The sequence below is a fragment of the Triturus cristatus genome, chromosome 6 (genome assembly GCF_964204655.1).
Source record: "Triturus cristatus chromosome 6, aTriCri1.1, whole genome shotgun sequence".
Classification (NCBI taxonomy): domain Eukaryota; kingdom Metazoa; phylum Chordata; class Amphibia; order Caudata; family Salamandridae; genus Triturus; species Triturus cristatus.
The window spans coordinates 64772167-64785579 of NC_140589.1; the positions used below are offsets into that span (position 1 = coordinate 64772167).

A 13413-nucleotide genomic window follows, 5' to 3' on the forward strand; every position below is an offset into this window, starting at 1 on the left:
TTCTCTACAACTGTCCCAACTGGCGCAACAGATTTGGAGATGGGCAATTGCCCGAAACATCTACCTGCTAGCAGAACACCTCCCAGGGGTTCAGAACCAGGTGGCTGACCTCTTAAGTCGCCACACACAGCAGATACACGAATGGGAACTACACCCCAAAGTCTTACTCCCATTCTTCCAAAAGTGGGGACAACCAGACATAGACCTGTTCGCCACACAAGAAAACGCAAAATGCCCAACCTTCGCCGCCAGGTTCCCACACCCACGGTCAAAGGGCAATGCAATATGGATGAACTGGTCAGGCAGATTTGTGTACGCTTTTCCGCCTCTCCCACTCATTCCATTTGTGGTACGCAAACTGAAACAGTCGCTGACACTCATCCTAGTGGCTCCCACTTGGGCACGTCAACCCTGGTTCACCACACTTTTGGAATTATCGCTAGATCCACGTCAAAAACTGCATCTCTCCCCGGATCTCTTAACCCAGAACCATGGAGAAATCAGACACCCAGATCCTCAAACACTGAACTTGGCAATCTGGCACCTGAAGTCTTAGAGTTCGGGTACCTCAACCTTCCTCCAGACTGTATGAATATCATTAAAGAAGACAGGAGACCTACTACTAGGGCATGCTATGCTGCAAAATGGAAACAATTTGCCGTTTACTGCGCTAACAATGACATACAACCACTGGATGCTTCCATCCAAAACATCATTTGCTATTTATTACACTTGCAAAGATGCAATTTAGCGTATTCCTCTATACGTCTACATCTAGCGGCATTAGCAGCCTATTTGCAAAATAGACAACACCTGTCCCTCTTTAAGGTACCAGCCATTAAAGCATTTATGGAGGGTCTTAAAAGAATTATTCCTCCAAGGTTACCACCTTCCCCGGTGTGGAACCTTAATATTGTTCTAACAAGGCTCATGGGTCCCCCATTTGAACCAATGCACAAATGCGAGCTGCAGTTCCTAATATGGAAAGTGGCTTTCCTCATCACAATCACATCCCTGCGAAGAGTAAGTGAAATACAAGCCTTAACTCTCGAAGAACCCTTCCTACAACTACATCGGAACAAAGTGGTTCTTAGGACGAATCCAAAATTCCTCCCTAAAGTAATTTCCCCTTTCCATCTAAACCAGTCAGTGGAACTGCCAGTCTTCTTCCCTAATCCAGACTCAGTAGCTGAGAGGGCACTTCATACCTTTAGATGTTAAAAGAGCCTTGCTGTATTACATCGACAGAACCAAACCTTTTCGGAAAACCAAGCAACTGTTTGTTGCTTTCGCTCCACCACATAAAGGCAACCCTATTTCCAAATCGGGTATCGCCAGATGGATAGTCCAATGTATCCAAATATGTTACCAAAAAGCTAAACGTACTCTTAACGTTCCCCCTAGGGCGCACTCCATGCGTAAAATAGGGGCTTCTATGGCATTCTTAGGGAACATCCCCTTAGAAGACATTTGCAAAGCAGCCACATGGTCTACTACACACACATTCACTAAGCATTACTGTGTTGATGTGCAATCCAAACAACAAGCTTCAGTAGGCCAAGCTGTTCTAAAAACTCTATTCCAAACTGCTGCAACTGATACAGGTGACCACCGCTAGGGGAGACACTGCTATATAGTCTATCCTTAGTGTGTGATCTGCAGCTCATATGCCTCGAACGGAATATTCTACTTACCAGTATGCATCTGTTCTTGGCATGTAGAGCTGCAGAGCCACACACGCCCACCCGCCTCCCCGGGACCTGTATCCGTTCCAGCTTTGTCTTAATTAGACACTACACATGGACATCCTTTCTCTTTACTTCTTACACACTCCATCATTTCCCATCATGGCGAAAAAACAATCTGAGGATGGAGTGGATGCCCATGCGCACTGTTGTCCAGGGGAGGAGTCACCAATCTCATGACCAAAGACTTCTTCCGAAGACAACAACAACCTGCAATCATCCGAGCCCAACACCAGATGGCGATCTTATCCTTAGTGTGTGGCTCTGCAGCTCTACATGCCAAGAACAGATGCATACTGGTAAGTAGCATATTCCTTTTCTAGTATTGTGGATTTTTACTGTTATTGATCTTGTGTTAAGTCTATATATAAAGATACTTATTTTTATAACTCCTTGTGTGGTGTCCCGTTAGTGTTCCTCACTGTGTTACTGTGTATGGTCATAAATGCTTTACACACTGCCTCTGAGATGAGCCTAGCTGCTCGTGCCACGTTACCACAGGGTTGAGCAGGGGTTATCAAAGGGTGTAGCCCGCTTACACTGACTTAGGAAGAAGGGTCTCTACTTGGACAGTGGCCAGCCATTGCCAACTAGAGACCCCCATTTCTAACAGTACGAATTTATGATTCTTTTTTAAATTAATTTACGAAATAACTAGGTGATGTTACTGCGTCCATCTTTCCTCATATTACTATCATTAAAAAGTAAAAGATTACATATACTTCTGTTTTTTTGCAGACTTTTGCAGAAATGTGATTTTCCATCTATGAAATTTTCACTTTATTTCATGGGTTATGAGGACAAAAAGGACATCCCCAGCGATACAAAAGAACGAACAGCATGGACTTTTTCCAGGAAGGCCACAATAGAACTGACTCAGTAAGTACTATCTCCCACATTCCCTGTTGAGCTTCAGCATGTGAACTAGCTTAAACGTCCTTTCCTCTTAAGCTTATCGTGATTTTATCTGCTCTTAACTGTGGTATAGCAACAGTTCTACAGTATGGGGAGCCTGATTCCTGAATGTTTATTTTCTTCATGCAATACTCCCTTCAATTGGCATAAAGGGTGGGGGGGGGGTTTGAGGTAATAATGAATCCAATGTTCATACCAAACCATTAAACTTTTGACTTACTTTAAAATTCCCATTTGTTTTGCTTTAAAACGTAATTGTAATGGCTGAGATTGACCCAAACGATTCTGTGGCTCCGCATGGCAAATCATATAATAAACTATATTTTGAGACGCAGTTGGTCTGTAAAGAGAAGAACTTGGGCTATTGGTATGATTTCATAATTGAGAACTGGGTTTCCAAAATCTGGATAGATTAGATGCCATAGGGTGTTTTAGAGCCTTTCTTCCGGATTCATCTAGGCCACATTGCTTAAAATTATTTTTAGTGATTTTTTTTTTCTGGAAAGGGGAGGGGGGGTTAGCTCATGTAACTATTGAGAGAGACTGGTTGATGTCTGGGGAAAAGGTGCTACGTACCGTAGACTCAGAGAATTAATATGGGAGCCATTTGATTGCAACATTGAATGCGAATACTATAACCACTAACATATGGAATAGCATTAGGAGGTGGTATGTTGTATCAAGTGTCCCTAAATATGTGTTTGTGAACAGTGGAGGCAGCCTCCCTCTCTTTGGGATGTTTGCGAATGTCTTAAATGGCAGGGCATATTCAGATTTATGTGCGGAACTGTGATAGAGTAACACCAATTATTTCTTTCGTTGTCTAGCTCCGTTTGGCGCTCTTGATTGCTGTGACTGGAGACAATACATGTCTACTGGGTGAGCTTTTGGGTCTTCTGCCATTTGTTCTCTTATACAAAGCTCACTAACGGACTTTTATGCAGCATTGGTAGTTTCCATCTTATAGAGCGGTGTTAGGTAGTTTAGTGAGTTGGTGACGAAGCTGACTCTGTGGATGAGTCTAGTGTTCGCTTTGCCGAGACGTGAAGGCAAAATTGTCTAGGGTTTTGGGTGGTCACTAGTGATGGGATGATTTATACTGGCCTCTTTTTTCTGGGGTGGAAATGTGGATTGTATGTTTTCTTAGAAGAAGTAGGTCTCGATATTGGTACCGGAGATATAGAGAGATGAGAGGGATTTGCCAGGGCTTTGAAGATTTTGGTTCAGAAATTAAAAGTTCTTACGTCTTGCTTGGTGCTTCTTTGAGTCTTCTAATGGCAGCTACTTCTGTTCTTTTAAAGGTCTTTAAGTATAAGTTTGACAACTCTGTTCTCTTAATTGTGCTGTCTTGTGAGGATTTGCCTATATGCCAAGGTATTTCCTCTTTGTATGTCTTTTTTATTATAAGCATGAAGCTTACACACTCACTGTTTGAGGAGTCTGTGAACCTAGCACTTAGTTATGGGGTCACCTCATCCATCGTGCTTATAATACCTTTTGTTTATCTAGGCAAGTAAGTTGTTGTGATCTGGATATTTTGGGATGTTGGGTCAGAACTGCGAGTCCATCATTGTGGCAAAGCAAGCATCTTTGTTCTTTAGGGCAAGGAAGAGGCTTGTCAGGATTTTGGTGGCTAATAGGGCGTTGTTGCGCTACCATTAATGGGCCTTCATCACTTCGGATAGGATTGACTTGGCCAATAGGTGTAATTCATGAGGCCTCTGTCTAGTTGAGGCAAGTTGTATAGAGCTCTAATCTTTTATCTGTGTTTTACATCCAGGTGTTGTAGTCTCACTCCAGATTATTCCATTATGATTTCAGGAAGCACATACAAAGCGGATAAAGAATGTGGAGCTGGTCTGGAGGAGATCTATTATGATAAACAGATTAAAATTATATCTGTTATATGCTTCTTCTTTTGTCATTTAATTTGATGGCCAAGTGGCCTTTGAATTCTGAGTTGGCTCCTCATCTGGGCTAATTGGTTTACAGTAGTCTCGTGCAAGTAGGTCCCTAGCATTGTGCAAGCATTCATCTATTTTTCTCCAAGGGCTAGGAAGACTCCATTGCGTTTGAAGATGTTTTAGTGGATGGAAATGGGTTTGATCAGGCCTTTAGGTTTATCTCGAATGTTATTTTCTTATTAGTGTGTGGGTTTTGAGAACCGGACTGTGTTCTATGTATAGGTAGATGATCAGGCTTGCTGTATATGGGACAAGTTAAGGATTGGGGAGAGTGACAGTAGCTAAGAGCATGAATGATGATGTAATTCTGTTAGTGCTTTGCCCTGGCTGGTTGGCCTTTTGGTTGTGTGTTCCGCTCTGTATTCTCCATGCTTGATGTATGCACAGGTGTGACTTTAGTGGAGGTTTGTGCTTCTGTGATGTTGCATGTTTAGCTCAGCCGGATTTGATCTGATCTCTGATATGGTTGGCTTGGGTTAACCAAGCTAATTATGAAATACTGTTTCCTTCATTTGACTGTCCTTAGTATAGGCATAAGATGTCTAAGACCTATTGCAGAATGTCGCTCTGTTATTAACGATTTGAGTTATGCCAAGAGAAATTGCCATTTGCAATGGCTTAAGCTTACTAAAATTGGGATGCCAGGGGTATTTAAGTTCTTTAGCACACAGGACGTGTCAACTCTTGATTTTATTGGCCAGATTTAGGCCTTGTCCTACTCTTGAGGACACCTACTAAGATGTACATGCAAATATACAGGTTGGGTTGTCATTCATCACCCCTGCCCTGGAGAAATGTTACATTTTTTAGCGACCTTGAAGTATTTTTACCTTTTTTCATGATGCCTTCTGTGTTGGAGTTCTTTGGGCTCTCTGAAACGCCACAGTTGAGCGTTGTGGGTGTCTCTCTTGGTACTCCTACCTTGTGGAAGTCCCTTCACACTTCCCCGCTTGCGTTAGCCCAAACTGTTTTTTAAAAGTAGGCAGTTAGTTTGTGGACCTAATGAAAAAGTAAATGCTCGGCTAATGGCATCCTCTCATTCGCATAACTAGGAGGCAATGCATGCAGAGACGATGATTATCAAAGGTTCTGCTACTTACAGAGAAGTTTGCTGTTTTCCGGTGCTCAGGCTCAGAAAACGTGATTATCAAATGCGTGCAAGCCCTATCGCTCAACCAGGCGAGCAACAACCATTGGGCTGTCGGGTGCAGTGGGTTGGGCTGAGGCTGCCAGGCAGTGATCAAGTTTCATCCAGGTTATTGCTCTGCTCGTCTAAAGCCCTGGTATTCACAGTAAGCCTCTGTGTTTATCTTTTTTTTGCCTTTTTCTTTCTTTTAGTACCCTCCCCTGCAGGACCCTTTTATTGCTTATTCGCTATATCTGCATGCCAACAGTGATGAGACTAGCAATGTTAAAGGGTTTACATGGGGGCGTGGATTGAAAGCCAACAATGGTAGACTTGTGAACCCACAGCTCCGCGCCAGGTAATACATTATTAACTCCTCATAAGCCCTCCCCGTCCTTACTAATGAACCTGGACTGGGACGGGGAGGGCTACGACTCGGAGTAATGAAAATTATCGGTAAGTAACCGGTCATTACCTCCTCGTCAGCCCTCCCCTTCCCAGTCCAGGTTCATTAGTAAGGACTGGGACGGCTACGACTCGGAGTGATGAATATTACCGGTAAATAAACTGTCATCCTGCAAATCTGGTAGTAGCGAGACTACGACTGTCCCTAAACTTTGCACGCCGCACAAGGAAAACCTCCCTCTATGAGCGGGAGAAGCTGACATTATAACGATGCCGAATTCAGCAAGATCTCCCGGTCACAAGCCGAAACCGGTCTGCTAAAATGGCAGCTCTGGACCCCAAGATTTTGTTGGTGTAGAGCTCCGAGGGGTACATCGATCTGCGTGGCAGAAGGGTATGAGCAGAGGCAGTTGTTGTGTGGTCCCAGGGGAGCCTTGCACTTGGGGACTGCCAGGTTTGGAGCCAAGGTGTGTGGTTGCCTGGGGGCTGGCAGGCATCCGGGCCACTGAGCTGAATGCGATTGGGCAGTTCAAGCTCCTAGCTGTGTGGCTGCATCGCTGATGCACTAGCATTGTTGTGCCGCTCGTAGGCTTACTGCTGCTCTCATCTTACCTGGGCTGCTGTTGCTGACTTTCCCGGTTACTGCGGGTTCTGCCTGAGGACGCTGTGCTGTTGGGAGGCGAAAAATCGTTTGGACTACTCTTCACCGGGACTGCGAGGACCAGGCTGCTTGGCGGTGTTCGCAGCTGTCTCCTCTTCCCGGCTCTTCCCCTCCCGTACCCTAGCCTCATAGCGCAGCCCTGTCACCGCGCGCAAGCGGGACGCGCGCGGGACGTAGCCCGGGGCGAAGACCGGGCAAAGAGCGGGCCGTCTGAGGCCGTCAGAGGGCGCCTGAGGACGGGACGGGCCACAACACTAACCTCTACTGTGTGGTAAATGTTATACTCTCCTATAATCACGGCCCTTTGCACTTTCTATTTTTCGTACTGTATTGACACTTAAAACTGAATCTGTTTTTGGGGTTTGTTTTACAGCACTACTGCTGGTCGGGCTGTTACCATGCCTCTAGAAGCAGGGAAATCACGCACCCTAATTGTTAACACCTCTAAGGGACCTGTCTCCGGCACAATAGATCAATTTTTTAAACGAGTGACTACTGTTCTGGAGAAAGAAATTGCGGATACCGAAAAGCGCCTATCCCTTGACTTGCTAACTGGCAAACGTTCCTCACTGGGAACAATCGGGAAGGTACTCTCTCCAGGGGTGATAACTGAGAGAACGGGCACTACCTCTGAAAATGAGGAAGTAATAATCCTCCCAACAAATTCCCCAGGTGTGTCTATCCCGTCGGACCATCTAAGTACTCTAACTACATCCAGGTTATCCGTCTCACCGAACTTGGATATCTCCCCACCATCGATTAGAGAGACCCACGAGAATAGACATACTCCAAAAAAGAGACTAGGCCCCCCCGTCAAAACACATGTAGCCAAAAACAAGAAGACTAGATCCCCCGTGCATCATTCTGTTCTCACTGGCCCAGCAGTGTCAAACAACCTTTTCTCTAGCACTAACACTATAGGAATTCCCGCTGATCAAGATTTGATGGGTGACTTATTTACTAAAATGGAGACTTTGATCAAGTCTCTTCTACTTCCTCTCTTAGAGAGGACAAGATTAATAAGTCTGCATTTGGACGACTTGGGCAAACAAATTCAAGGGAATAATCTGACCCTCTCTGAACTCCTAAAAAACCAGAATAAAACCAGCACCACTGCTCTAGTGATTCCCCCCTCTACTGTGTCAGAACAACCATCAACTAGTGGCACGCATAGGAAAACGTGCACCGCCCTGGGTGGGAAATCAGCGGAAAAACCTCCCAATGAAACTACTGATACAAGTAGAATCATCCCCCCACTTAAAGATAAAGAAATAAGAAGGGAGGAAAAAGATATCATGGTTAATAGAAAAGATGAAAGGCCAACTCAATTCGAGAATATCACACCAAGTAGAAGGGTGGATTTACCCCAAGAATCAGCCCCGTATACCATCGTTATGACAGGGGTACCTGAACTGACAGAGGGTACGAGAGAGAACTTCTACGCTCTAAAAAATAAAATCATTTATTGGCTAAATCAAAACCGACCACTTCCCACTGACATAAATGGGGAAATTCTAATGGTGAGACGCACCAGCTGGGTGGGAACTAGACCTAAAGAAAAGAAGGGGGACGCTATTACGACGCGTTATGTCAACTATTTCTATCCACGGGAATTGGTTTCCCACTCTAAATCTTATCCCGCAAAAAATCTCTTCTCAGTTTGGAGAGCAGTAGACCAGCAAATTCCCCATCAAAACTTTCGCAACTATTCATTTAACTCGTACCCTATGGGGAAGTGCTTGACTAACGATCAACATTTATTCCAGCGCCCAAACCATCCATCTCCTCATCTACCTCAGAATTACCATTCTGAATTATTTCCCAGGTTTAATCTACCGATTCAAAACCGTTATTCAGCCTTGACTGATCTGGAAAATGTAGATTGACTCTCTGCAGAACAGGCTCGACTACAAAAAACCATTGTAGTAAACCAAAAAACATCCGAGGACACTGTTCTTCGAAGTAATAGCTCAGAAATGCAAACAATGGAAAATAGTAATCTCGACCCAATAGCCATCTCAACATCGTCTAGAGGACCCGATACTATTATTCAGGGGAATACCTGTGCTTATCAAGTTCTGGAGAAGGGAGACGTAGAGTACCAACCAGTTGCAGAGGCAGTCCGTACAAATAAATGTACAAATAATGACTTAAAAATACAAATCATGTCATGGAACATTGCTGGCCTTTGTACAAAAATAATGAACGGGAGTTTGCTTGACTTCGCCGAGGACTATCATATAATCTGCGTACAGGAGACATGGTCTATTAATGAACAGAACCTGTTAGGCTATAAAACTTATTTTACACTGGCAGTGGCAAGCGCTCACGGAAGGGCTAAGGGGGGTTTGACTGTGTTTATAAAAAATACTATAGTGGGATTAAAAATAACACTTCTTGGCCTATATCCTAACTACCAGACACTGAAACTCTCATTCCCGAAGAACGGGACAATAATTCTGGTAAATATGTATGATAATTTACCAGAAAGTGAGAGAGTAGATCTACTTGGGTCTATCCGCAATAAACTTTCAATTCTGACTAAAAAGATGCAAGGATTAGATGTCCCAAGCATCGTGTGGTGTGGCGATTTTAACCACCACCCCTGCGACAAAAAAACATCAAAATTTGTGGCATGACAGAAAAAACAGAAAATAACATGATTCATTTCTGCCATACAAAGGTAGGAGACCTTTTAAATGAAATAATGTCAGAACTCGGTCTAGTGATTTTAAACGAAATTAATACCGCCACCAGGAAACTACAAGCTACATATTTGGGTAGGGGATGGGAGTCGACGATCGATTTATATACTGGTCTCAGTAACTCTCGAGAATAAGGCTCAGAGCTTCAGATTATTAACCAACACCCTAAGTGATCATGTAGCATTGGCCTTTGAATTGGTTATCGGCCAGGTGCAATTTACACCCCAACTGATGACTGCTCTCACCCAGAATAATATATACCTCACAAAAATAAATGGTTATGCCTTAGGTTGGGGAAAGATAGACCCAGGAGCCATAACGAATAAGGTAGTCCACGCGGTATATCCCGCAATTGTGAAGTGCTTGGACACTGACACCAGTGAAGAAGATCTTCTTCACAATTTCGGTCTAATCATGGAGAAAGCAAGGGACTCTTTAACAGGCAATAAGAAAGGGCACAGGGGCGGGAAAAAAGGGTGGTTCGACCATAAATGCACTTTAGCGCACAAAGCTTTAAAGAAAGCACTAACAAAATCCGTAAGGGACCAAGAGGAGATTCGTACTCTAAGGAGGTCCTATCGACTAGCTTGTAAAACAAGAATTGAAAAAAGCGCTCTGGGACCAACTATATGAGAGCTCGCAGAGTAGAAATAGCGAGCAGTTCTGGAAAGTCGTAAAGACCCCCTTTCTGAACGATCCCAGCGACCAGCCCATAGTAGAAGTAGCAATCGACGGCCCAGCATGGGTAAATCATTTTTCTAAAGTTTTTGGGAAAACATCAGGAATTGAACCATTAGAAGAAAGTGAACAGACCCCACAAAATAGTATATTCCCGATTTTTTTAAACTTTGATATCAATGAAATTATAAACGCTATTAAAAAAAGTAAACGCGGAAAAGCCCCCGGTCCAGATGGCGTACCGGTTGATTTTTTTAAGTTTCAATTAGATTTATGGGCTCCAATTTTAAAACGAGTGTTTGACGCAGTAATGAAGTGCGGGCTAATCCAGTCCTGGACCCATTCGATTATGGTCCCTATATTTAAGAAGGGAAATAGGGACGATGTGACTTGCTACAGGCCAATCTCATTACTGGACTCGCTCGGGAAAATCATGGGCAGAGTGGTTCTCCAGCGCCTCCAGGAATGGGTAAATGATCACAGTATCTTATCTGATATCCAATTTGGATTTAGAGAGGGGTTCGGAACAATTGAACAGGCACTGAATCTATCACTATTGGTGGGAAAATATGTATCAGCAAAGCAAGGAAGGTTATACATGGTCTATGTCGACCTTTCTGCGGCATTTGACTGCATTTCCCACTCGAAACTTTGGTCAGTGCTTGCAGATATGGGCATAGATTCGGACCTAATATACCTCCTTCGTGCACTTTATTCCAATGCCTCATCGAGGGTTCGTTTTGGAACACAGGGCGAATTATCTGACTCTTTTAAGGTAGAGCGGGGCGTGAGGCAGGGTTGTGTCCTGGCCCCCTTTCTATTTTCTCTCTATACTAACAGTCTTGAAGCTGAGATGTTGAGAGGGGCCCAGGACCTCCCACGAGTAAAAGATCGCCTCGTCCCCGCGCTCTTATACGCAGACGATGCTGTAATAGTGGCACGCACCCCGCGAGAGCTTCAGAAAGCTCTAGACAGATATTCTAACTTTATGGCCAGTCTGGACCTTAAAATAGACATCAAGAAAACATATGTGATGGTGGCAGGAAAGGGAAAGAAAGGGGAAAGGACCACCATCTGTCTGGATAAAGAGAATTGACACAACTACACAATATCCATATCTTGGGGTCATGATAGATGACAAACTCAACTGGAAAGCAGCCATTGAAGCTCGCAAACACCAACTTTTGCGAGCAATAATCGCTCTTATAAAGTTCTCCCAGAAGCTAGGAAAGAGACCACCATTAGAGCTTCTCCGCATTTACAAAGCTAAGTGCCATTCTACTGCACTCTACGGGGCGGGCCTTTGGGGTCACAAACATACCAATGCTCTGCAGGTAGCAGAGAACACATTTATCCGATTTCTTTTGATGGCACCAAAGCGAGCATCGACCTTTGCCTGCCATGCAGAAATCGGAATTCCCCATATTGAAGATCTGGTGAAGATTTAACCCCTTTTGTTGTGGCGCCGTATTTGGACGTCAACGGACAATTTATTCACAAAAGAAATAGTGGCCGATTGTATGTCCCTAGAACATATGGGGGAAATTGAGTGGCTGCTTCATGTGAAAAATTTCCTCACAGATCTTGGCCTCAAAAAATATTTTACCAACCCCGAATTAATTGCAGAAATATCAAAGAATGATTTAAAAATAAAGGCCCTTAGCTATATGGAAGAATCCCGGTTGAGTAAGCAGATAAGTAAAACATCTGTTCAACACTCTTTAATAGTCATGACCACTTTGGAAATGGAACCGTATTTGGTGCATGTTGAGTCACAATTTGAACGTTTCTTGTTGACACGATTCAGATTGAATCTCTTTCACAAGCTTGTAGCCTTCCCCAAAAATCCAAACTGGAACGAGGGTTTAACGTTATGCCCTTGTGACGAGATTTCGGAGCAAACAACCATGCATACTGTATTGTTTTGTAAATACTATTCTCCCCATCGTAATCTCTGGTTAACACCGTTGTTGAGAACCCTTGGTTTTAGAAGATGTCGTCCTGCTATGTTGTATTTACAATGTCTAAATTCCGCGCTGACTACGAAATGCGTAAGCACGTTTTTATGTTTAAAACTTTTTTTATTGAAACAAAACAAACCATGGGGGAGGGGGATAGGAGGCAGGATACATGGAATACAGTCAAAGAAGAGGGGATGTATCTCCAGAGGGTTGGCAATAGGTGGCGCGGTGGCTCAGAGGGAAGAACACAGTGACTGAACGCTAGAATTGCAAGCTGTGGAATCCCACGCGCGTATCCGAGACCCCAAAGCTGAGCAAGAGCATCCCCCCCCATCAACACCTCAACAGAACACCATCCCCGCCCCCCCATCCCCCATCCTCCCATTAACAAAACAACAACCCTCCCCCCTCCCCCCCGTCCTATGGTCCCGCATCAAAGCAGCCCTAGCCAGGAGCCCCGCACTCCCCCCCCCTCCCCGGGGGTCCCCATCTCACATGTAAGCTAGTCCGCCGGGGTCACCGGCGGCCTCAGCCTGAGAAGCCTAAGGTACCTCGGGCAGGTGAGCTCCCGGAATTCAGTGGACAGCAGCGCTAGAAAGGGTTGCCATAGCTCTTCAAATTGGTCTATCTCCCCCGCAACCGTAAGCGACAGCTTCTCCATCCCCAGCACGTGCCAGAGCCTATGCAACCAACCGGTGATGGAGGGGACGGTGGATGTGCGCCAGTGGACCAGAATGTTCTGAACCGCAGACCCCAGCGCTATTGCAATCTGCCTACCCCTGCGTGACTTCAGTGGGTACATTAGGGCATTGGGGAGGCCCAGCAGGACATACGCCGGGAGACGCGGCAGCTCTATCCCAAAGTGCTCATCCACCTCGTCCAAGACTTCTTTCCAGTAGGCGGTCAGCACTGGGCAATCCCATAGAATGTGTGTAAGGGTACCTTCCTGCCCGCAGCTCCGCCAGCACCCCTTGTCAGTGTGTTTATGCATTTCATACAGTCTCTCCGGGGTGTAGTACCAGTATGTGGACACCTTAGTGAATGTCTCCGTAAGGCCCGTGTGGTATGCAGAGTGCCGAGCCCGATACGCAATTTGGTCCCATTCCTTGTGGCTGAGTGTCCTACCCAATTCCCTGTGCCAACGCTCCCTCCCCGGGTTGTAGTAGTGAAACGGCGGGGGTTGTAGGTGTTTATACAGATCAGTGATCAGTTTAGCGTCAGAGGTCCGAGTAGCCAACCACCGCTCGTACGGT

At 45.0% G+C, this 13413-nt stretch overlaps 1 protein-coding gene across 1 annotated transcript in view; it reads left to right on the forward strand.

The window, feature by feature from the left end:
- The window catches only part of GLO1 (glyoxalase I), a 220007-nt gene that overhangs the window by 141191 nt on the left and 65403 nt on the right, over positions 1-13413 (forward strand). Inside the window, exon 3 of the mRNA XM_085610240.1 lies at positions 2484-2624. Within this exon, the coding sequence (XP_085466366.1) occupies positions 2484-2624 (141 nt within the window). The remainder of the gene's footprint in view (positions 1-2483; positions 2625-13413) is intronic.